General features: G+C 44.0%; 2 protein-coding genes across 2 annotated transcripts; both read right to left on the bottom strand.

The window, feature by feature from the left end:
* Positions 1–216: 216 nt before the first annotated feature.
* On the bottom strand, positions 217–3158 carry LOC123059125 (potassium transporter 6). Its single transcript, XM_044481765.1, has 6 exons — positions 2956–3158; positions 2384–2855; positions 2196–2246; positions 1844–2104; positions 1693–1745; positions 217–1521 (listed from the first exon to the last, which is right to left on the bottom strand). The coding sequence occupies exons 1-6, from the start codon at positions 3106–3108 to the stop codon at positions 313–315; spliced, it is 2199 nt and encodes a 732-aa protein (XP_044337700.1). The 5' UTR covers positions 3109–3158; the 3' UTR covers positions 217–312.
* A 19215-nt stretch (positions 3159–22373) lies between these two features.
* LOC123059124 (uncharacterized) lies at positions 22374–23615 on the bottom strand. The gene is made up of 2 exons (XM_044481764.1): positions 22810–23615; positions 22374–22709 (listed from the first exon to the last, which is right to left on the bottom strand). Exons 1-2 carry the CDS (start codon positions 23533–23535, stop codon positions 22668–22670), a joined length of 768 nt encoding a protein of 255 aa, XP_044337699.1. The 5' UTR covers positions 23536–23615; the 3' UTR covers positions 22374–22667.
* Positions 23616–26343: the final 2728 nt, after the last annotated feature.

Here is a 26343-nt window from a genome sequence, read left to right as displayed (position 1 = left end):
TACCGAGCAAACTAAAATTCCGCATTTTTCCGCCCGATATTTCTTCCTGGGGTAACCGGGATCATGCATGCAATCTTGTTTGAGATATGGGAGGAAATTGAAAAGGAGTGAGCACAAATGGAAAAGAAGCCGTGGGAGCGCCGGATAAGCGCACGGCTGACAACTTAACTACGAGCAGCAAGTAATCAATCAAGAAAAGCGAGAAAGGAGAGGTAATCAAATATAAGAAACATGACTAATGAGCAAAAGGAGTCTTCGAATTTAGGCTCAGAAATGCGTGGGTATTACATGTTCTAAAATGTAGCAACAAATTCAATCTAGCTTAATCTTATAGTTCATCCCAACCTGCATCGTCTTGTCATGATCTAACTTGAGGTTGGAAACGCCCGAGTTGAAGTTCTTCTGCAGGAACCTGTACATGTGATTGACGACGAATCGCCTGAACCATCCATGCACGCGATTCCCGCCGCTCGCCGTCAGGATCGTCCTCCCGATCACGACGCTCACCCCGCTCCTGCAGGCTCGATCCATCATGGAGGCCTCCTCGGCTGTGCGGGCGATCTCCTTGAGCGCGGCGAGCACCGACTCCAGGAACTCCTCGCCTTCCATGTCCTGCTTGTCCATGTACCCGTACTGCACCACGGACCTGTACACCCCCGGTGGCACCTCCTCCTCCGCCGCGACGAGGAACCGCTCCTCAGGCAGCACCGAGGTGACCGGCAGCCTCCTGACGGTGACGAACAGCAGCAGCTCGCGGAGGCAGCCCGTGTGCTCCGCGTAGTGGCGCACGATGGGTGGGATGCCGTTCATGAGGTCTGTGAAGAAGAAGCAGACCCCCGGCACGCGGGCCGACCTGGCCACGACCGTGGCGAGCTCGTTGCCGGAGATCATGTGGCCCGCCTCGTACTCGCTCTTCTTCTTCCGGCCGTAGGTCCAGGACACCGTGATGACCAGGAAGAAGGCGGTGATGGCGAACGGGACCCACCCGCCCTGCGCCAACTTGTTCATCAGCGAGCTCATGTACAGACCCTCGACGGCCACGTAGACGGCGAAGAACGTGGCGGCGATCGCCGGGTGCACGTCCCAGATAACCACCATGACCACCGTCATGAGCGCCGTGGTGATGAGCATGACCCAAATGACGGCGACGCCGAAGGCGTGGCCGATCTCGGGGCCGCCCTGGAAGCCGATGGTGATGAGGACGCAGAAGACCATGAGGAGGTAGTTCACCTCGGGGCAGTACACCTGGCCCTCGTACTTGTCGGAGGTGTGGCGCACGGTGGCGCGGGGGAAGTAGTCGAGCACGATGGACTGCCGGATGATGGAGAAGCTGGCGGAGATGAGCGACTGGCTGGCAACGATGGCGGCGAGGGTGGCGACGATGAACATGGGCCAGAACAGGGCTCCCGGGATGCTGCTGTAGAACGCCGTGCTCAGGTCAGCCGGGTTCTTGATCAGGTACGCTGCCTGGCCGGCGTACGCGAGGATGAGTGATGGGTACACCACCGTCGAGAACGCCACCTGCATGATAAATAAAATGATACCACTGAGCACTAAATACAGTACTTCCTCCGTAAACTAATATAAGAGTGTTTAGTTTACTAAAATAATGATCTAAACGCTTTTATATTAGTTTACAGAGGGAGTAACATTTTGTATACCATTATGGTACAATTTGCAGGGGCAATGTACCTGAATTGATCTCTTGTTGAAGTGACCCAAGTCGGCAAACATAGCTTCAGCACCTATTCAGATTCAGTGCAATTTTAAAAATTTCTTAATCTCCATTTTTGTGTTTAATAAACTTGGGAAGAATGACATAAATTTGAGAACAGTTTGACACCTGTGATGCAGAGGATGACGGCGCCGAGCTGCTCCCAGCCGGCGGCCCCGTTCCTGGCGAAGTAGCAGTAGATGTAGTAGGGGTTGACGGCCTTGAGAACCGGCGGGTAGTAGACGATGATGTTGTAGAGGCCGATCATGGCGATTGACCCGAACCAGACGAGCATGATCGGGGAGAAGGAGAAGCTGACCCTGCTAGTGCCCATCTGCTGGAAAAGGAAGAGCAGCAGCAGGATCACCACCGACAGCATCACCACATGCTCTGCAACAGAGAAAATGTTAACCGCACGTCAAATCACAATGATCTGCTAGCAGATAATGTAGTAACGAAATCTTCTTCTTCTCCTTCTTACTTTGTTCGATCTTGGGTGATCTCGATTGGATCCCTTGAACGGCCGAAAGAACTGACCGGAAACAAGAAACAGACAAAAAAGAGATCAATCAGGTTGTTACGGACGGACGGTTAGGAAAAATATCTGAACAACTTAACAAACTGTTCAATTCAAACAGAAGAAAATATTGCTGGTACGTCGGGTCGTACCTGAGATGGCCGGCGTGAGGGCGCCGTCGCCCATGACCATGGAGGTGCCGACGAGCACGACGTAGGTGAGGACCGACTGCGCGGCGGCGCTGCCCTCGAGGAACTTCTGCATGCGGGACGGCTCCGGCCTCTTCTTCTTGCCGTGGAACCTGAGGTGGAGGTCGGAGGGCAGCCGCGTGACCTGCGCCGGCGTGCCGCCCTTGAAGTTGACGTGCTGCCGCAACAGCGAGTAGAGCGCGAAGGTGCCGCCCTCGCCGTGGTCGTCGGCGCGGAGCACGATGAGCACGTACTTGACCAGGCTCATGAGGGTGAGCGTCCAGAGGATGAGGCTGAGGATGCCGAGGAAGTCGCGCTCGCCGGCGCCGGGGAGGACCACCGACGGGAACACGTAGAGCGGCGACGTGCCCAGGTCGCCGTACACGATGCCCAGCGACTGGAAGCTCAGCAGCAGCGTCTGCGACACCGTGAACGCCTACATACACCCATCCATCCATGCAACAAAATCATGATCTGGTCGAGAATCGGTGGAGATCGATATATTAAGTAACGATGCATGGATATTATATACGTGCCTGAGGTGTCCGGTGTCGCATCTTGTACGCCTGGCTGAAGCTCAGGGTCCGACCACCGCTTGCGCCGCCATCGCCGCCCTGCTGGTGGTCGTCGGCGCCGGGAGAGGCCATCTCGAGGACGATGTCGCCATTCGCGTCGGCGCGCCGCTCCATGGGGAGAGGCCGATCGAGCTCAAGGGTCCGACTCCAACACGCCCCAAAGGTGCATTTATAAAGCGTATATATATATCTGCAAAAATGGTTGGTGAGATGAAGAAACCGCGTTTTGTTTTTGTGGGACCCAATTTGGCCATGTTCAACTTAAAACCTCTCGGGGCTAGAGATAAGTGCATGCATAGAGAACCAAAATTTATTTTTCTTCTTCTAATTTATTTTTTCGTTTTTGCCGAATTTATTTTCTTCTTCTATTTTTTTTCCTTCATGCTCAAGGGCTCATAATAGGGCAATAAATTCCTTCTTTAATTCTTTTTCTTCCTTCCTCGACACAAAAGCGGAATTTAATTCTTCCTTTCCTTTCTGTTCATATTTGTGACCGAACGGGACCCACTCCTTGAGGCGGCTTATTGGTTTCAATTCATAGAATATATAAATTGGTGCGTGAGTTGTAAGAAAGCGAGGTGGGATAATTTAATAGCCGAGTTTCTCCTTACTCAACAATTAAATTAGTTGAGGAGATTTGGTCTACCCCTTCACCTTATAACTCTCCTATTGATACTTGGAGTTTTAAAACAAAATTTTCAGGAAAGAGGTGAAAGGATGGAGCATCAATATTGATGCTGCTATTAAGAAGAAAAGAGACATGATTTTAGAATTTGACATCCTTGAAGTTTTTTTCTGAGAAGAATTTGATTTCTGATGTTGATCATCAAAGAATGAAAGATATTCAAGCTGAGTTGAAAGATATTTGGAGAAAAGAGGAAACTGCCATGTGACTAAGAAAATTCTGAAAGGGGACAATTATTTCCATGCCCTAGCCAACCAGAGGAGGAAACCCCACTTAGCTATGTTAATGGGGGATGAAGGTCATGTGACCACTAACACTGACATGATGAAAATTGCCATAGACTTTTATAGAAACCTTTTTGGTTTTGAACAAAAGGAGAACATTCATTTGGATCCCTCCTTCTGGCCTGAGCAAGAAAGATTGAATTTTGCTGAAGTAGATGCTCTTGAAAACCTTTTTCTGAACAAGAAATTAAGGATGCTATTATGGAGTCCTACTCTTGTGGTGCTCTAGACCGTGATGGACTTCCTTTTCTTTTCTACCAAACTTTCTAGTAACTTATTAAGCATGATTTCATGGCTTTAGTCAGGGATTTTGAAAATGGGGTATTAGATATGGCTAGAATTAATTATGCTATTATTAATCTGATTCCAAAAGAGCCTGATGCCAAGCTTATGAAACAGTTCAGGCCTATTAGCTTGGGCAATTGCTCCATAAAAAATTTCAGTAAAGCCATGACTAATAGTGACCTATTAGTGATAGGCTGCTTTCTTCTTGCTAGTCGGCTTTTGTTAAAGGTAGGTACATCCTGGAAAGTGCGGTGACTGCTCATGAAACTATTCATGAACTCCACGAGTCCAAGCTACCTGGGGTTGTCCTCAAGTTGGACTATGGAAAGGCCTATGATAGAGTTAGTTTGGATTTCCTTGTGTAAATGCTTTCTTCTAGGGGTTTTGGTAATAAATGGATTAGTTAAATGATGAACACTATTTAGAATTGTTCTTCTTGTGTGAGACTAAATGATAACAATAGCTCTTGTTTGTTAGTGGGAAACGGTTAAAATAGGGGGGGGGCACGTTCTCCCATTCTGTTCAATTTGGTGGCTGATGTGTTTTCTAAAATGCTCATTAAAGCTTCTCAGGTAGGTATTATTGTTGGGGTTCTCCCTAATGTTGTCCCTGGAGGGATCATTAGCTTGCAATATGCCGACGATACACTTTTGTTCTTAGAACCTAGTTTGGAAAATGCTAGAAATGTTAAATGGCTGCAATCTTGTTTTGTTGGATTATCTAGCATGAAAATTAACTTTAGTAAATGTGATCTGATCACTCTCAATGTTGAGGAGGAGATTTCTAAACTACTAGCCCAGATTTTCTGCTGTAAACTGAGATCCTTCCCTTTAAAATATCTCGGTGTGCCTTTGCATTTTGCAAATCAGCGCAGAGAGGAACTCCAACCTATAATTAATAAAATTATCCAAAGAATATGTGACTGGACGGTGAGACTGCTTAGCTACGAAGCTAAACTGGTGCTTCTTCAAGCTTGTATTGCTAGTATCCCCACCTATTTGATGTCTATTATTAAGTTTCCTAAATGGGCAATTGAGGCCATTACATCTCAAATGGCACACTTCCTTTGGGAATACCTTGGGGATATCCATAATACCACCTAGAAAATTGGGATTTGGTTTCTCGGAGAAAAGAATTTGGGGTTTTGAATATTCCTAACTTAAGGGAAGTAAACATGTCTTCGCTTGCTTCTTGGTCTAGGAGAAACTTTGCTAGAAGGGGGAAAAACTGGGTGACTTCGGTGGATCGTAAATACTTAACTGAGAAACCTAACAGCTTCTAGTGCAAGGAACAAGTGGGCTCCCCTTTATGGAAAGGGTTTACATGGGCTCTGGTTGGATTAGGCCTTTCTATAGGTCGGCCCCGGGGAATGGGAATACTATATCCTTATGGCATGAAGCTTGGGCTGGAGATTTCTCTTACAACTCAATATTGGGTATTGTTTGATTTGTGTCAGTAACAGAATTGCACTGTCAAACAAGTGTAGGATGGCCATACTCTAAAACTTACTTTTAGAAGGTGTGTTTCCCCTGATTGATGTGTTACATATGTGGAATATGCTTAAAGAGACTGTAAGTAATTTTATTCCTTCTAGTGAACCTAATAAGCTTCTGGTAATTATTCTACTAAATCTTTTTATAAAGTATTAATGGGGGAGGGGTGGGTTTCTAATCCAGGTTAGTATAAATGTTAGAAGATAATTATGCCCCATAGGTACTTAGTCTTTGTTTGGATTGCTATTCATAATAAAATCCTTACTAGAGATAATCTGAGTAAAAGACAACATTTGGAGGATATCTCCTGCTTATTCTTTTATGAGCAAGAATCTACACTGTTGCTAAGCTTATTTGGAGGGATATTGCTGACATTTTTGGATTTTCAGCTGATATGATTTTTTTGGCTATGTTTGATATGTGGAATAGGAATAACAAGAAAAATGTTCTTGCTATGGTTGAGATTGCTACCATTTCCTGCTTATGGACCACTCTTAATGATTTTTTTCAGGGAGATGTTTGGAAAGATACCTGGACTATTCTGGGAAAGATAAGCCTACTTCTTCACCAGCGGACCGTTTTGTGCTCGGATGAACAATCAAAGGTGATGAAAGAATGCCTTCATCTGCTGGACCAAAGAAGAGGAGAGGTCCAGAGGATCGCCTAGCAGGGAAGACTAAGATGATCCACCAAGGCAGAAACCGGGGCTTCTATCTGAAGGCTCATTCCTACTAGGCTAGATGATCTATAATAGTTTTGCCTGGTTGTCTTTGATAAATCATGTATGTTGTCGTTTGTCGCAGTTGGCTCTCCCTTCTCCTGTCTAAAAAGTTTGGTTTAATCTGGTTCACCTACCTTCGCTTGCTCGAGCATCGAAAACAGTTTAGCTATGTCTTGTTGTTGCCTCATTTTTCAATAAAATGGGGTGGGGGAAAACCCATTTTCTTCAAAAAGAAGTTTCTCTTGACTATAATACTGGGTCACATGGCGGGTGAGGCCCAATAGACACCAGCTTGTGCGCTTGAAGGAAAAAAATAGCGATCGAGAAAATATACCAATATTTTGGACAAATGAAAACTTTTAATATGGATGAATGGACCAAAAAATTGGAGAAACACACCTCTTCTTATTAGTAGGCTAGCAAATACGCCCGTGTTTTGCAACGGGAGAACACTTCATTGCATTCCGACACTCCTAATTCAATCAGTATGTTTCTCTCAACAAAAATGGAGTAAGTATGGCCTATAACACAAGTGGTGATTTTATTTATGACCTACGTTAAATATCACTATCATGAAGAAGAATTATTCTTTTAAGCATACCATCTTTGCAAAAAATCTAACAAATTTATGCACTGAAACTATGACATTGAGGAAAATGGGAATGATTCACCATCAATAGAGAGGACGTTCACTGGCGGGTTGGTGACTGCGATGCCGCCAAATCAGACCTCCATCTCAGTCTTCCCATTTGCCATCGGTTTCGTTGCTTCCTTCTATGTCACCCTATCTCCCCTTGTGAGGTTGCCGACTGTGTGATTGGTACCAATGAGCAATGGTTTACTTCAGTCGCCTGCAAAATCCTATGATATGTTGTTGAAAAAAAATGAGAAAGCATTGCATGATTTTATTACATTCACAGTTCCCGGTGAGGTTGAGGGAGGGATGAAGGTAGCAGGGCCATCTCTGGGATTAAACTAGAAGGTGTCATGCTGTCGGGAGGTCGAGGGGACGCTTAGCTCGCTGGTGATCACCCTACAGACTCGCAGGTAACTGTAGTGAATACAGATCCCAGATGCACCTGCGATGACACACCCTTATATAATTTGGTGCCAAAACCTAGGTCGATGCACATCCCGCGCAACATGGTGGGCACTGTCAGCGGAGACCTCCGCCTCTTGGTCTGAAAAAAATAAGAAGATATGTGTAGTTATCACATCTTGTGTCAAAGTATCAACAAATTCCACAACTCCACCAAATCATATGCACTATCCAAATCTAGAGAGCACACATAGTAATATTAAACCTGCTTGATACAATATCTACTTACCGCATCTGGATGCGCGATGCAATCTGCATGTAGCGTACTCGCCATCGGCACCTAGCATGAGCCTCCTAATCACTTCACCTCATTGGGCACAACACACTCATGCAACCACAATGCATTCTTCTTCTGCAACCGGTATGCTTTCCTCTATGTCCTTAAAGTACTACAGATGCAAGCCTTCTTGGTGATGATTATTTGTATGCATAACGATATTGGTTAATTAAAACATGCACTAAATTGAAGTAGCACATCCAACAATGCCACATCGTAGCCATCAACATGGTGCCTTGTGTAGGCAGCTTGAACTGAGTCCTCGCCGATGGTTTGTGGCTCCATGCATCACTTTCACTAGTGCAGAACCGGGCAATAGCACCGGTTCGTAAGGCCCTTTAGTGCCGGTTTAGGAACCGGCACTAAAGTTTCGGCACTAAAGCCCCCCCCCCCCCCCCCCTTTTAGTACCGGTTCAGCACGAACCGGTGCTAAAGGGGATCCACGTGGCACGAGCCAGCTCCGGGGGCCGGGAGCCCTTTAGTACCGGTTGGTAACACCAACCGGTACTAAATGGTTGTGGGGTTTTTGGTTTTATGATTTCTTTTTCATTTAATTTTGTGTTTTCCATTTTAATTCTTTTTTGTTTGCTGGTATTTTACGGTACTACACATTGTACACGTTATGCATATATATATATATATATATATATATATATATATATATATATATATATATATATATATCATCAATGTCTCACAAACCACCATATTAATTTACACATACACACATGTATAGCTATATACAATTTCTCCTACATATGCATGTTGCCTTCGGAGCCAGTGGCATTAGCCTAATTGGTGCCTTCGGAGCACGATGACAATTGGAAGTGGTTCATGGGGGCGGTAGCGGGTAATAGTATTCTCCCTTCGGATTTATGACCTGGTCGAGCAAAAATCCCGCTATTTCCTCTTGAAGTGCTTCTACGCGCTCCGTTGGTAGGAGCTTGTCCCGCACCTCTTTGAACTGTTAAGAAGGAGATTAATATGCATGTGTATTAGTTGTGTGACTAGATATCGATAATGGTGTAAAAGTTGTGAATAGTGTTCTGACAAGCGTACCCATTCCTGTCTTTGAGATCTGCTCCTTTCGGACGCCATCATGCGAATGTTCTCGCAAACGCAGAATGCACACAGATCAGTCCCCTGCGCCTGCTTCAGGGCCTTTATTACGAGAATAGAATTTAATTTGATCAGATAATAATTAATCAAGCATGATAATTAAAGAGATGGCAGCTAGTTAGTACTACTTAATTACTTACCTTGGATCGAAACCATTTCAGCTTTGGTTTTCATTCGCCTTCCGTGACGCTGATGAACCTTGCCCAAGCCCTGCCCGCCGACAAAGAAAATGAATAAAGGGATTATTAAATAGTTCATATCATGAAATTAATGACGAACTAAATAGGCCGAGATATATAGTTAGTAATGATTGAAATTACCTGTTGACTATCCCAAATAAGATGTTATAGTCACTATTTGCTTTGAGTAGTGAGTCCAGTATTTCAACTGTTCCGGCGTCAACTTTAATGATACACAAGATCCAGTGAAATCTGCATGCACACACGTTTGCATGTCTTAATTAAGCGGGCATATGTAAGCAAAAACATGTAGCTAGCTAGTAGGCAAAAACAGAGAATTTGTAGTATAAGAAAGTATGACTCACTGGAAGTTATAAAGAAGTAGTATATCTTCATTGTATTTGAGGCGCTTCAAGAACTCTAGCATGCTGTCCTCTACCTCTTTTTCTTGATGCTTGTTCATTTTCCATGTGTATTTATTAACGGTGTTTGGGTCAATGAACCCAATGCCATAGCGTCCACCTTTTCTCATTTCATACATCTTCATCCTGCATAATACCACAGAAAAGAATATAGTGAGGATAATTACAGGTAATGATTGATCAAAAGGATCACTACAGCTAGCTTGAGACTTAAATTACAGAAAGAAATCACTTATAGACAATAGCAACTGACGATAGATTTGTCGAGTGCGTCTTGATTGTATAATTGAAACAGTTCAGGATACTCAACGGCCACTGCTTTCTCATGGTAGTAATCATCCTTCTTGACATTCACCATGAGGGACTCTCGATTGGATCTCTTGGTAATGTCTATGTACCATTGATTCCTTCTGTAGACGTCGTCGATGTAACTTCCTGATGTGGCGCTCATAGTCTGAGTCAACAGGCTTAGGAGCTGGTGGTTGAGCCATACGAATGAAGTGGTCAACTACTTCCACAGGCCCTTTCTCCCTTGGCGGCGGTGGCGGTTTCGGTTCAAAATGGGCGTCGACTTCTGCCTGCACTATGGCATTGGTTTGCTCCTCGGTCCTGTCGTAAGCCCTCACAGGAAGAGGAGTAGTGAGGTTTAGACCATATTTATATCGCTTGCCTCCGCCTGTACTTCATGTACTATGACCTCGACTCGTACCGCTACGCACCATAGCTGCAGGGTGTCTCTTCTGCGACTGCTGAGGCGGCGGAGACGGCTGACGGGGCTGAGTTGGACGAGGAGGAGTGGCCTGAAGCTGTGCCGGACTTGCAGTGGCCTGAGGTTGTGCCGGACTTGGAGGAGGAGTGGATGTCTGACGCTGTGTCGGACTTGGAGGAGGAGTGGCCTGACACTTTGCCGGACTTGGAGGAGGAGGAGTGGCCTCACGCGTTGGTGGACTTGGAGGAGCGGGAGTCTGCTGACTCGGTGGCGGACTTCGACGAGGAGTCGGGTGACGCGGTGTCGGTGGCCTTCGAAAGATGATGCAATCCTTTCTCCATAGGATGACACGATGTATGGCCTCTCCCAATGTGTGCTCGTCGTCACCTCCAGGAATGTCAAGCTGTAGCTCCGAATATGGGTCCACCACCTCATCAACCAAGACATGAGCATAGCCCGCTGGAATCGGGTTGCAATGGAAGGTTGCCTCGGGGGAATTTGAAAAAGCAACGGCGTCCGCCACCTTCATGGATATGTTCTTCATTTTGAAGTGTAGCTCGAAGTTAGTGTTCTCCGTGATGTCATCCACGGGGTATCTATCCAGCACTACTGCGTCGCCCGGGGTGGAACCCACGCTGCTTCTCGGCATGGATGGGGCGGTGGTATCCAATGCTGGATCATCCGCTAGCTGCTGCAGATGCTGAGACCCCCTTTGCTGGCTAAGTGAGTCGATTTGCTCCTGCTGCCGCTGGAATTTAGCTGCCAATTCCGCTTGACTTGCTTCTAGGCCTTGAAGGCATTCATAGTCCTGCTTCCTCTGCTCCTCCTCCATCTTCCTCTTCTTCTCCTCCGCAATCTTCTTTTCGCACGGGTTCTGTAGTCGGCGTTCCAGTCCGAAAACCCCTCATACCACGGAAGAGCGCCCTTTCCTCGTGTTCTTCCCGGGTGTTCAGGATTTCCCAAGGCACGCGTAAGCTCGTCGTTCTCTCTGTTGGGCTGGAACACCCCCGATCGAGCCTCTTCTATTGCAACAAGTAGCGCATCGCCGGCTCCGTTCAGACATGCCTTCGTCGAAACATTGCCTGTCTTCGGGTCCAACTCCCCCCCATGCGCATAGAACCAAGTCCTGCACCTGGGGAGCCAGCTCTTAGTAACCGGAGTGACACCTGCATCCTCCATCTCTTTCTCAGACTTATCCCACTTAGGCATTGCCACCACGTAGCCACCTGGCCCCAGCTTATGGAACTTATCCTTTTTTTCGGCATTCTTCTTGTTTATTCTCGATCATTCCTTAGATAATTCTGAATCCTTGAATTTCACTAAATCGTCCCAATGAGCACTTTGATTCTCTAGTATCCCCTCGAATACTGGAGTCTTCCTTCCTCCCTTGACGTACTTCTCCCACGTCATTCTCTTGTGGTTCTTGAATGCAACCGCCATCTTCCTAAAAGCAGCGTCCTTGACTTTCCGCACATCTGCTTCTGTGAAATTATCTGGTAGGGTGAAATGTTCCATGAGAGTATCCCAAAGCAGATTTTTTTGATTCTCGTCGACAAAAGTAACATCTGGACATGGATTTGCTGGTTTTCTCCATTCTTGAAGGGAGATCGGGAGTTGGTCCTTCACAAGAACTCCGCGCTGACGAACGAACTTGTCCGCAATCTTCTTAGGCGCTAATGGTTCGCCATTAGGTTTGAATGCCTCGATATTGTACTTTACGCCCTCCTTCAACTTTTTGTTCGGGCCTCGTTTCGTCCTTTTGCCTGAAGATTTGCTCGATCCGGATGGCTGAAAGAAGAGAGATTGATTCGTTAATATATCTTCAACTCATTTAAAACATGCGATGATCACCAGATTCCTGCTTATATAAATATATATACCTCGCCGGTGTTTGTTGTTTCAGGATCAACATGTTCTTCGTCGTAGTTCATGACTTCATCTTCTCGGTCGTCGCGATCGAATATCATATCACCCTCTCTGGTGTTATTTAGAAATTCGGAGCCGTCAAAATCTTCTTCATTCTGATCATCATCTGGCCCGCGTATGATATCGAACATGGTCTGTTCTCTCTCTCTGTCAGTATTGTCCGCCATAGCTTTTATTTAACTATGCCAAAAGAAATATAAAACAATTTAGTATAATCTCGAATAATAGATATAATCTCGAATACATCGTCTCGAATAATAGATATAATCTCGAATACATCGTCTCGAATAATAGATATAATCTCCTCCCTGACACGGCGACGTACCACCTCCGGCGGGGTCGGCTCCCTCCGCACCGAAAGTGGCCCACGCGAATGCCACCAAAGGAGATGAGGGTCGACGGCGGGACCCGAGGCCGGGTTCCTCACCAAGCGTCGCGCCCCTGAAGGTAGCACCTCCCAGTGCGAGCCCGGCGGAGCCCAGTCCCGGACATGGGTCCTCTGAAGCAGGACATCGTCGCGGACGTGTCGACGGCGAGGATGCGGGCCGGGCATCGTCGACAACAAAATACTATATGCCGCAAAAGTAAAGTAACATTTTTTAAATGATGGATTGTGATGATTTCATATATGCAAATTCTAAATTTTATAACTAAAAATATAAGAAACTAAAAAAACATCGATCATCGTCTAACAATTTGAAATTAATCTAATTCATCTAGCTAGCTAAAACTAACATTTCCAAAATTTCTAACATTTCTATATAACTAACATTTCTATAACATTTGACATTATATATATTATAACTAACATTTCTACATACTATTTGACATTAATCTAATCTAATTAATTAATTCATCTAAAACTTTGTATGAAAAACAGAAAAACAGAAAAAACTAAAAGCTAAAAACAGAAAAATTGTGTGTGTGTGCGCGTCTAGTGTGTGTGTAGTGTGTGTGTGTGTGTGCGCGCGCGCATGTAGTGTGTGTGCGCGCGCGCATGTGTGTGCGCTACGGTCGGCGCCGGCGCCGGCGCCGGTGTGCGCTATGATCGATTGGAGGGAGGAGAGGGGCCGAGGGAGGGGCTCACAGTGCGCGCGGGCAAGGTCGAGGCGACGGCGACGGCGAGGCGAGGTCGATCCAAAGGCGACGGCGACGGCGAAGCGAGGGGATCGGCGACCGGGACGGCGACGGGGGTGCCGCGGAGTCGACGGGGACGACGCGACGAGGATGGGGGCGTCGCGGAGTCGACGGGGACGGCGCGACAGGGGCGGCGACGGCGCGGGACGGGGCGGCGGCAGAGAGAAAGTGGGAGATGAGAAACTGAAAATTTTCGAAGTGTTTCTTATATAGGGGACACCTTTAGTACTGGTTGGAGCCACCAACCGGTACTAAAGGCCTGTTTTGACCAGGCCAAGCGGGGGGAAGCACCCCCCTTTAGTACCGGTTCCTGGCTCCAACCGGTACTAAAGGCCCCCCCTTTAGTACCGGTTGGTTCCACGACCCGGTACTAAAGGGGGTACGCTGCCAGGCGAGGGGCGCAGAAGTTTAGTCCCACCTCGCTAGCCGAAGGGCGCTCACACCTGCTTATAAGCCCTGCCGCCGCTGCTGTCTCTAGCTCCTCTCTAAAGCAGGCCATCTGGGCCTACCTTTGCTACTCTGCCCTGTGGGGCCTATTGGGCTTGCGGGCCTGCATCCTGGCCCAACAACAGGTTGGGTTTCTAGTCGTATGCAGGCCGCTGTGGCCCGGTAGGTGGGCTTTTTTCATTTAGTTTTTTCTTTTCTGCTTTATTTATTTTGTTTTATTTATTTTTAGTTGTTTTTTGCTGCATTTAGAGTTTCTTTGTGAATATTTTTGATAGTTTTTAGAAACTTTCAGTTAGTGCCGGTAGTTTTTAAATTTGAATAGTTTAAATTTTGAATTATTTGAAATTTGTGTGAATCACTAGTTTGTGAATAACTTAACTTTAAAAATACATTTTCCAGTGATTCTTTTTTCTTATGTTTAATATTAGTGTGTTTTATCATTATATTCAATTTGGTAATGCTTAAGTTATTTAAAAATGAAATGCCTTTGTAACGGATGAGTTTTCGTCCGAAACCCTGATACTTCGAAACAGATTGTCCATTTTATACACGAAGTGCATCCAATTTTTGCGGTAACCCTCTCTACTTTTTTGCACATGCTATGTGGGTGAAATTATGATACCATGCCAACTTTCATCCTTTTCTGAGTTCATTTGAAATGCTTTTCAATTTCAGGATCATTTAGCTGAAAAAATCAATAAATGCATGAAAGGATTTGCTTGCACATAAAAATTTTCGCGTTTCAAATGCCAAAACACATAACTAGCTACCCTAACTATTACAGAGATTCCCTCCTGGTAATGATAAAGGATATGCTTGCAAAGGACAACACGATAACCCTCTCTACTTTTATATAGTTTTTTCTTTTCTGCATTACTTATTTTCTTCTATTTATTTTTGAGTAGTTTTTTATATAGTTTTTTCTTTTCTGCATTATTTATTTTCTTCTATTTATTTTCTTCTGGAAATTGAATGCTGCATACTGAACAATTAGGTAAATGACCGAAAAACAACAAATGATGTCAGAACATGTTGGAAATTGATGACGTCGCATTAAATGCTGCATACTGAACACAAAAGAAGTCCGGAATTTGAATAAGTTATTAAAAATAAAAAAGAGGTGCAATGCTGGTTAATTTGCTTCAAGCCTTTCGGAATAGTGTAGACTGCACTGCACATAGCCCAGTGCAATCTATGCTATTCTGCAAGGCTTGAAGCTAATCAACATGGATCACAAGATAGTTTGGTTAAATTGCATTACTTGTAAGTCCAGTTAACATGGATGCTTATGATGCAAGAGCAATAGCAAAAGTGAAAATTTGGCACAAATAGGTAGTTGTGTAACTAAAATAGGTAGGAGGAGAGATCGATAGCTCTTATGTCACAAAAAAGAAGTTGTATCAAACCTTTTATGTCGGATCTAGAACAAACCAATCGGTATCGCCATCATACAGCCCAACCGTTGCTCGTGATGCATATATATATGCATATCAAATGCACGGTTGGACGTATGATGGCGAATCCGAATGATTTGTATTCAGTTGATGAATTGGTAGATGTATGTAGTCGATGAACTGGTAGATGTATGTAATCGATGAACTGAAAGACTTATGCAGGGAAGGCGAGAGGTGGGCTATATATAGGGTCGTCTGGCTCACAAAGTGATTGTGGTAGTTTCGATCCAACGACTCACATGAGCTAGGAAGAAACACACCCTTGATCCAACGACTCGCAAGAGCTAGAAAGAAACACACGATCCGTGTGATTCTTCCTGATTGGTGGGATGCACATTAGTACCCACTCCGTACTCCGAAACCCTGATACTCGGAAAGAGTTTGTCCACTTTGTACACGAAGTGCGTCCACTTTTTGCCGTGACCCTCTTTACTCTTTCGTGCATGCTATGCGGATGATATGATGATACCATGCCAAGTTTCAACATTTTCAGGATTCATTTTGTAGTGATTTTCAATTTCACGGTCATTTAGCTCTCTAAACAATTAGGTAAATGACCGAAAAACAACAAATGATGTCAGAACATGTTGGAAATTGATGACGTCGCTTTAAATGCTGCATACTAAACACAAAAGAAGTCCGGAGTTCAAATAAGTTTAAAAAACATTGAAGTGGCCATGTAACAGATGAGTTCTCGTCCGAAACCCTGGTACTCGGAAAGAGTATGTCCAGTTTGTACACGAAGTGCGTCCAGTTTTTGCCGTGACCCTCTCTACTCTTTCGCGCATGCTATGCGGGTGATATGATGATACCATGCCAAGTTTCAACATTTTCAGGATTCATTTTATAGTGATTTTCAATTTCACGGTTATTTAGCTCTCTAAACAATTAGGTAAATGACCGAAAAACAACAAATGATGTCAGAACATGTTGGAAAGATGACGTCGCTTTAAATGCTGCATACTGAACACAAAAGAAGTCCGGAGTTTAAATAAGTTATTAAAAATAAAAAAGAGGTGCAATGTTGGTTAATTTGCTTCAAGCCTTTCGGAATAGTGTAGACTGCACTGCACATAGCTCAGTGCAATCTATGCTATTCCGCAAGGCTTGAAGCTAATCAACATGTAGATGAGCATTGCAACTCTTCGTCATTGTCTGTGCACTCATGACTTATAAACCGCTCATACTGCCTCTCTCTTGGCGAGGTGGGACTAAAAACAGCTTGCCATAACCTCATTAGTACCGGTTCGTGGTACGGACCGGCACTAAATGGTGATGGTGGGGCCATAGCCTGACCGCAGGCTGACACAGCCTCTTTAGTACCGGTTCGTGGCATGAACCGGTACTAAAGGTTCGCCACGAACCGGTACTATTGATCGCCGCCACGAACCGGCACTAATGTACACATTAGTGCCGGCTCTAGTTCAAACCGGCACTAATGTGCTTCACGTTTGACCCTTTTTCTACTAGTGTTCGTGGGGCAACAATGCTGGGAGAGAGAGAGAGAGAGAGATGTTTGCAAGGTAGAGGGTATAGAGATGTCACCGAGAAGGAGAACCCAACTGTCCGATCGTCCAACATCGGCACATTTTTTTTTAGAAAAAGAGGGGTTTGCCCCTCAATTTTCATTTTCTCACTCCCACCATCAGAAGTCACTTAACATAACTCCTACTAAGTCTATACAGACCTGGCCCAACTTGGTCACATACTCACATCAAGCAACCGAACATTGAAAGATAAACGATCAACTAGACATTATACTACACAAAAGTGGCAGATCACATGCCAGGTGAGAGACCAACACGCTCCTGTGAACTCAGCTTTAGTCACCAAGTCTTGGAACACCCAGCCTTGATCCCTGTGCAACACGATAGACTTTACTTGCCACTTGTTCTACCACCTTTGCCCCCAGCATCAACGTTCTTTCCTCTAGTTCCTTTATCTGTAAAATGGTCCAATCTGAAATCCAGTTGCATATTAGTTTCACCACACACACATAGGACCATAAATTTTCTTTTTGTTGAATATCATGTCATATGACTTTTCCAAATTGCCCAAAATAGGGCTGAAATTCCTACTAAAACCAACTTTCTGTTGGGGAATGCAGTATTTCAAAAAAATTCCTACGAACACGCAAGATCTATCTAGGAGATGCATAGAAACGAGAGGGGAGAGTGTGTCTACGTACCCTCGTAGACCGAAAGCGGAAGCATTAAGTAACGCGATTGATGTAGTCGAACGTCTTCGCGATCCAACCGATTCAAGTACCGAACGCACGGCACCTCCGTGATCTACACACATTCAGCTCAGTGACGTCCCTCGAACTCTTGATCTAGTTGAGGCCGAGGGAGAGTTTAGTCAGCATGACGGCGTGGTGATGGTGATGATGAAGTTACCGACACAGGGCTTCGCCTAAGCACTACAACAATATGACCGAGATGGAAAACTGTGGAGGGGGGCACCATACACGGCTAAGACAAATCTTGGAGTGCCTTCGGGGTGCCCTCCTGCCCACGTATATAAAGGAGGGGGAAGAGGAGGCTGGCCTAGGAGGGGCGCGCCTATAGGGGAAGTCCAACTAGGATTCCCAATCCTAGTTGAAGTCCCCTTCCTTTTCCAAGAGGGGGAGAGGGAAGGAGTAGGAGAGGGAGAAGGAAAGAGAGGGGGGGCGCCGCCCCCTCCCTAGTACAATTCGGACTTGCCATGGGGGGGGGCGGCCACCCCTTGAGGCCCTTCTCTCCTTTCCCGTATGGCCCATTAAGGCCCACTACTTCCCCCGGTGAATTCTCGTAACTCTCCGGTACTTTGAAAAATAAACGGATCACTCGGAACCTTTCCGATGTCCGAATATAGCCTTCCAATATATCGATCATTACGTCTCGACCATTTCGAAACTCCTTGTCATGTCTATGATCTCATCCGGGACTCTGAACAACCTTCGGTACATCAAATCACATAACTCATAATACAAATCGTCATCAAACGTTAAGCGTGCGGACCCTACGGGTTCGAGAATCATGTAGACATGACCGAGACACATCTCCGGTCAATAACCAATAGCGGAACCTGGATGCTCATATTGGCTCCTACATATTCTACGAAGATCTTTATCGGTCAAACCGCATAACAATATACGTTGTCCCCTTTGTCATCGATATGTTACTTGCCCGAGATTCGATCGTCGGTATCCCCATACCTAGTTCAATATCGTTACCGGCGAGTCTCTTTACTCGTTCCGTAATGCATCATCCCGCAACTAACTCATTAGTCACATTGCTTGCAAGGCTTATAGTGATGTGCATTGCCGAGAGGGCCCAGAGATACCTCTCCGACAATCGGAGTGACAAATCATAATCTCGATCTATGCCAACTCAACAAACACCATTGGAGACACCTGTAGAGCATCTTTATAATCACCCAGTTACGTTGTGACGTTTGATAGCACACAAGGTGTTCCTCCGGTATTCGGGAGTTGCATAATCTCATAGTCATAGGAACATGTATAAGTTATGAAGAAAGCAATAGCAATAAACTAAACGATCATAGTGCTAAGCTAACGGATGGGTCATGTCAATCACATCATTCTCTAATGATGTGATCCCGTTTATCAAATGACAACTCAAGTCTATGGTTAGGAAACTTTAACGTGATTAACGAGCTAGTCAAGTAGAGGCATACTAGTGACACTATGTTTGTCTATGTATTCACACATGTACTAAGTTTCCGGTTAATACAATTCTAGCATGAATAATAAACATTCATCATGATATAAGGAAATATAAATAACAACTTTATTATTGCCTCTAGGGCATATTTCCTTCACTTTCGATCATTCTTCGCAAATGTTTTGATCCATCTGCTAAAGCAATCATCCAAATCAATAGGAATGGAATGTAAATCAAAAGCACATCTTAAAATATTCCAAATCAATTTAGCTACAGAGCAAGAGAGAAAAAATGATCAATGCTTTCATCTTGTCCACAGTAAATGCAATTCTTATCTCCTTTCTATCCCCTTTTCAACAAACTATATCTAGTTAATATGCTTTTCCTATTCAAAAACCAAAGACAAACTTTTATTTTAGTAGGCACTTTGACTTTCACAGAAATTTATGAGGGAAGCCACAATCATTCTTGATTAAATGCAAGTACAAAGATTTCATAGAGAACACTCTATCATAAGTGAGCATCCACATGGGTTTATCTCTACCACCATGCATCAACACTTCCTCACACCTCAATTTTAAACTGTTCTAAATGTCTAAAGACTCCAAAAAGAGCTCTTGTAAAAGAAAGTTTTGCCATCCTTTTTCAATAGCTTCTAAAACATAAATGTTATGATCATTGTTGATAAATAAATATTAGGATGGGCTTCTTTCAAAGGTTTATATCAACCCACCAATCCTCCTAGAATCTATTTTTTTCATCCCCAATTTTTTTAACATTGTGATAAAAAAAGTCCCTTCACTTTTAATATGCTGGACCAGAATTGAGAATCCCTAGATCTATGTGTAATTCCAGAACATACTTCCCTTTCACATAAGCATAGGCACAAATAGCCGTGCTATAGGGGGTGGCGGCAAGGCAGAGGGCACGAAGGTGTCACATGGAAGAAGAAGAACGCGGCTGACCGAGCAGCACAAATAGCAAAACCGTAGGAGGTGGCGGACAAATGATATATAGGGTAAAAAAAGAAAGAATTAGCAGCGGATCTACGTGCGAGCGACACTGCGGATGCGGCTGCCTTCTAGTGCTACCCTCTCTGTCGTAACACATCGAAATGGACGAGGTAGCCATGCATGTAGCTTGTTCCATGTTACCGTCTTTGCCTCCATCAGATCATCGCAACATCGACGCGGATCTTTTGCCTCGTTGGAGCCCATCCCGCCTAACTGGACACACACCTGGAGACTAATTAAATCATTAACCAGTAGCCTGTGTGGTTCCGGTTTTTATTAGCGGGGGTTGGAAATCATGGCAGGATCAACAAGTCGTGCTACATACTCCTTGTTAGATGGAAGACATGGTAATGTACATCCTCAAAATTTAGATAGAAAATAACTCGATATGAAACAGAGGCTAATAGGTTCGATACACATATCAGAAAAATCCGAAAAAAGTATATAGACGAGCATCGGGCAAAAGACTGGATAGAGGGGGACCCCGCAGGCTTCACACGCCCCTGGCTCATGACCGGGGGTGGACCGTGAGGTAGGGACACATGGGCCCCAAGTGTCTCCCCTCTGTTACTTCTTTCGTCCGATATTCCTGACTTTCATAAAAGCTCGCAAAAAAATACATAATTGTCAGGAGGTCATTTTCAAACCTTTTCACATACCTATTTTTTCCGGTTGTGGAGCCTACCAGAATTTATTTTCAATGAATTCTTCTGGGGTACTTAGTTTTATAACATCGGTGTCCACTTCAAGAGGTTGTTTGACGTGAGGTAGGCAATAGAATGTTGAGTCTTTTCTTGTTCACCACTTCTTGTGCCCATGGCATCACTGATCTTGATTGCACCTAACCGGTAATGCCTTCCATGATATTTGGACCTTCCCATTTGGATAGAAGTTTATTAGCAAAATGTCTGAAACTAGACTTGAAGAAAATAAGTTTGTCTCCTATTTTTAATTCATATTGTATCTCTCCTCACGCCAATTTTTAACTTTTTATTTAAACATCTTTGCATTTTTGTAATATTCATTCCTCCATTCATCTAAAGCACTCATGTCAAACAACCTCTTCTCTTCGGCTAACTGGAAATTATAACTAATTTGATTGACATGCATCCCAATGAGCTTCATGATCTAGTTCTAAGGGTAAGTGACATGTTGTCCATAAAGCATTTTTTATTGTAACATACCCATAAAATTTTTATATACAGTTCTATAAGCCCAAAGTGTGTCATTTAATTTCTCTGACCAATCCTTCCTGGATTACTAATTTTCTTTTTACAAGATTAGTTTGATCTCTCTATTTGTTACCCTACTTACCCACTAGATTGAGTATGATACTACTTTGTGATTTACATCACACTTACCTTCCAACTTCGGTGCCTCTCCTCGAGGAAAAAGAGGGATTTTTTTCCTAAGGCCCTTGCGGAGTTTACCTAAGGATGGTTGGTAGTTACAGAGTGTCTTCTTTTTGCAGAGTTTATTTTGGGGAGCACTTGGCAAGGTCCTTGTTTACCGAGTACCCACAGAAAAGAACTCGACGAGCCTTTTTCCCGTAGTGGTATATCTAACTCTAATCTGAATCACTAGGCGTTTCAAAAGAATCAGTTCAGATATCACGCCAACAACTAACTAGTAGGTAAAAGATTGCATACAAAATAATACGAGGCAGAAGATTACTAAACATGTTGGAGCAAGGATAGCATAATGTGCCTGATGCATGCTCCCAAACAAACAGCATACGTAGGATGCAGTTCATCATGGGTTTCTCGGTGACTATGGTTGATCATTGTAATTCACAACCATACCAGATAACTGTTAAGCCATGCAGAACAAGACTAACCAAGTTGGGGATGCACACATTTATTAATCTAGATTATTATCCTATGATCGAAAGCAAATGCCAACAAAGAAAATGATTAAACACATAGTAGTAGTGTGTTCAAAATCCCAATTTTTGACATGCTCCTAAACGGCAATTCGATTCGGTTGTCCCACAGATACAAGATGCATGTCAGCATCACACTACTACTCCTATATTACAAGCTAAATTAAGAATATCCACAGTTCTCCGGAAATTAAACACAGATATAGTAGCAGCAGATTATACAGACCAAACTTAACTGATATCAATCAAAAGGTTGGATGAACTAGAGAGCCTAGATAAACTAAGCGACTGATAAGAATTCGATCGGTTTTGATCAACAATGCAACTGAAATCATGTACGCTGGTTCTACCTTGAGGCACATCAAGTAGAGACATCAGGCCACCACACATAATAACACAATTAGGCAGTAAGTTTGGATGAACAGGGACATCAAGCAAACTGTGCCTGATCGATGCTCCCAGTCCCAAATAACCAACAACATGTAGCTACGAAGATTACCAAACATGGTAGTGACATCACATATAATGTGATTAAACAAACACACAACAGATGCAATTTTATCGTGCAACTCGATTCGATCGTCCACGAACAAAGATGCAGCTTCGCATTGAACTAGTACGATAGCTCCTGCAATTCTAAGATAGATTGCATCCAGATCATAGTAGCATATTAGCAGGTTAATCTGAAGGACCCAACTCAACTGAAGCCATAAGTAGTCTGCAATGCATGATGAACTATCTAGAGATGATAGATGAAGTCAACCACTGGTATATATGCTAGGAGGAGTAGGGCTTAATTCGATCAGCAATTCAAGGGATCCCACCCCCCTTGATCGTGTCGACAGCCTCGATCGATCAGGTGAAGTTGTAAGCTGGCTAATCTGTTGATGGGTCAGCTGAGGTAGTGGGTTGGCTAATCTGCAGTGAGATGAACATGGTGAATCGAACTGTCAGATTGATGCTCATGCCGGTAGATTCTACAGTAAGAAGGAGCACGAGAGAGGTTTGGAGTTCGGACCTCAACTCCGAGGTAGGCGTGCTTGTCGGCCAACTCGGTGAGGCGGGCGACCTCCTCGGCGTCGGCGTAGCGGGAGAGGACGGTGACGGCGTGGTCGATGTGCTTCACGGCGAGGTTGGTGATCTTGTTTGCGCGGCGCAGGTAGTCGAGCGCCTTGTGCACGTCTTGACGGGGCTTGCTGCTCTTCTTGGCGGTGGCGTCCGGGCGTTCGGCGTCGGCGGAGGCGGCATCAGGCGCGGGCTTGCCGGGGACGGGGGCCTGGCCGCCGACGAGGCACTCGACGCAGCGCGGGAGGTGGTGCTCCTCGAGCATCTTGACGGCGAGGAGGGCGGCCTCGAGGCGGGCGAAGGCGTGGGCCTGGGTGGTGGGGCGGGGCGGGAGCCGCTGCGCGAGCAGCGCGTCGTAGAGCTGCTCGTCGGGCATGAGCGCGAAGGCAATGTTGATGGCGGCGATGGCGCTGTTCTCCACGGCGATCTCGACGCAGCTCCCGAGCATCTTGGCGCCGGCCTCCAGGCCGAGGTAGTAGACCTTGATGACGTCCGAGCCGAGCTCCCCGAGCCTGGCGTCGGCGTCGGCGTCGGCGGGGGCGGGGGCGGCCGCCTTGTGGCGCTGCAGGCGGCGGTGGAGCTCCAGGAGGCGCTCGCGCTGCGCCCGCACGTTCTTGGCGGCCATCATGGCCTGCGTCAGGACCACCTCCAGGTCCTTCTTGCTCACCTGCCTCGCCATGGCCGGACGGAGGTGAGTTCTTGGAGAGGAGAGGAGAGCAAGGTTGGGGTTTTCCGGAGAGGCGAGCGACAGAGAATGCAGGCAGGTGAAAGGAGGACGCGTGTCGAGCGGCTACTGGAGAGCTAATGGAGGCAATGCATCTCTGCAGGATGGGCCCACCAGAATCGCGTCTCAGCCTGCACGTTGACTCCTTTTGACCGGGGTGGCGTGCTCCCTCCGCTACCACTACAAGACGTGCAATTTCAGAAATTTAGGAAAGGTGGCAGATGAATAGCATTTGGGAAATGCCATCAATAGTACCGTGAAACCTCTCTCTTCGGGATGGAAGTTTGACCATGTATTTGACTAGCAAAATCAAAATGTTAAAGATATCATAAAAAGAATATGTTGTTGGATTCGTATCCAAATGTATTTTTTATTGAAATATTTTTGCTACGTATAAATTATATTTTATAAGTTAAATTCACTATAAAAATATGATCAAAATACGAGGACTAGTAACCCGAACGGAGGTAGTAGCACGACATTGCTGATCTACCTCCTCCCAACGAGCTCGCACCTCCCCCCGCTCCCTTTCTCCATTCGCCACCTCCGCAACGAAAAGAGACATGGAGCTTATTGTTTCGTGTCGATGGTAGTAGCTGGGTTTTTCTATTAAGGTTTTGATCCTTTATCGTCGGTGGTGTGGCGATGGAGCTATCGTCAAACATGGAGCAAGTCTTCCCTGGCTCATTCTCGCGCTAATGGTGTTTTTGTGTTGTTGCGAGGTGTTTCCCTTGATCTGGTTCTTTGAGTCGGATTTGTTTTTATTCCGTAGGTTTATCTCGGTGGCACTGTCAGGCAGAGCAGATGGCATGATTGTGTGTTTTGGTCCTCTAGCTTTTGTTTCGACCGACAAAGGTTGGCTAACTTCAACCTCGTCAGAGTGTATAGGAGTTGTGTTCCTTAACCTGTCCGGGCTATACAACGTGGTGATTATCAAATTGAAAATTTGAGTGAATCAATGAATTGACCAATATGTAGAGCAACAAGAAGCAAAACTTATGATCTCCATGCAGTGGCGAATCTAGCATGAAAATGAAGGGTAGGCTCAAACATCAAGTTCTAAGCCTAATTAGCAATTGCATTGTGATTCTTGCATCTAAAGCACATAAATATAATTGTTAAGTGGTATGGTTAGCTGAAATAATGTTTGTGGAGGGTAGGCTTAAGCCTGATGAAGCCCACCTAGTAGACTCGCCACTGTCTCCATGGTTGACAAGCCTGATGGCCACATTGTCTCTTCTCGTGCAACTGCACTGCAAAACTTCATGTCAGTGTTGGAGATGGTGTATCTTAATAAATAACACCAATGCAACTAATTAATTATTCCTTAGAAAAAATCTATTGTTTTGATTTTGTTTTAGATTTTATTTCATTATTTCTTCTTAATGGGTAATACCAATGCCACTAATTTGTTATTCCTTATAAAAATTCATTATTCCACAAAAATTACAATATTTTGATTTTTTTTAGTTTTTATTTAATTTTCTTTCTTCTAAAAGGGTAGTACCAATGCCCCTAATCAATTCTTCCTTATAAAAAATCATTATTTTGATTTTTTTTGTTTTTATTTCTTCATTAATGGTAATATCAATGCCACTAATTTATTTCTCCATATGAAATTTTTTAATATACTTAAGTAATATACGCTTATCCTTGCATATTATGAAGAAAGCGTACTTTCTGTGTGAATTATGCGCAAAAAAATTCATTAAGTGTTTTAATATTTTTATTTTCTTTTTTGGGAAGAGTAATAGCAATGCCACTAATTCATTCTTCCCTAGAAAACTTTATTAATTTGATTTTGTTTTAGTTTCTTATTTTGTTCTCTTTCTTCTTTAAGGCTAATAACAATGCCACTAATCCATTGCTTCCTAGGATACTTACTATTCTATGAAAACCCCACTCTATATGCGTATTCCTGCATATTAAAAGAAAACACGATTTCAATGTAAACCGTGTGCAAATTTTGTCATTACTTTTTTTGTTTTATTTTATTTATTACCTAAGGGTAATACCACTAATCCAGTCTTCTTTAGAAAATTTACTTATATTTTTCTTTATTTTTTCATTTTATTCTTTAAAGGCAATACCTATGGCACTAATTTATTCTTTTTTTAGAAAACTGAGTTTTTCGGAAATTCCATTGTTATATGTTATCCTTGCATATTATAAAAAAATGTATTTTCTGTGTAAATTGTGGAAAATTTGTGTTATTATTATTTAAAACATTTTTTCTTAAAGGTGATACGAATGCCACTAATTCATCCTTTCTTTGAAAATTTAATTATTTTTGACTTTTTTAGTTTTTATTTCGTTTTCTTTCTTCTTTACTGGTAATGCCAATGCTACTAATACATCCTTTCAAATGAAAGTTTTTTTTAGAATTTCAGTATTATATGCTAATTATTGCATATTACAAAAGGTGCAATTTTCTGTATAAACGGTGTGCAAATTATGTTATTTGTTTTAGTTTTTTCACTTTCTTTTTTGAAAGGGCAATACCAATTCTACTAATTCCTTTTTTTGGGGATTTTTGTGCGAATTCAAGTATTGGGCGTTTATTTTATGCATATTATAAAACGCACAAGTTGTGCAATGGCAGAGCTATGTGCACGGCAAGATTAGAGAAAACAGTGAAGGAATTTCTTCATTGTGTTTTATTTATTTTTCATATTGAAGGGTAACACCAATGCCACTAGTTCATTCTTTCTTTGAAAAGTTCATTATTTTGATTTCGTTTCATTTTTATTTTATTTTAGTTGT

This window comes from Triticum aestivum, chromosome 3A, assembly GCF_018294505.1.
Source record: "Triticum aestivum cultivar Chinese Spring chromosome 3A, IWGSC CS RefSeq v2.1, whole genome shotgun sequence".
Taxonomy (NCBI): domain Eukaryota; kingdom Viridiplantae; phylum Streptophyta; class Magnoliopsida; order Poales; family Poaceae; genus Triticum; species Triticum aestivum.
Note: the sequence above shows the minus strand (reverse complement) of the source record. Positions and strands in the feature narration are given on the sequence as shown.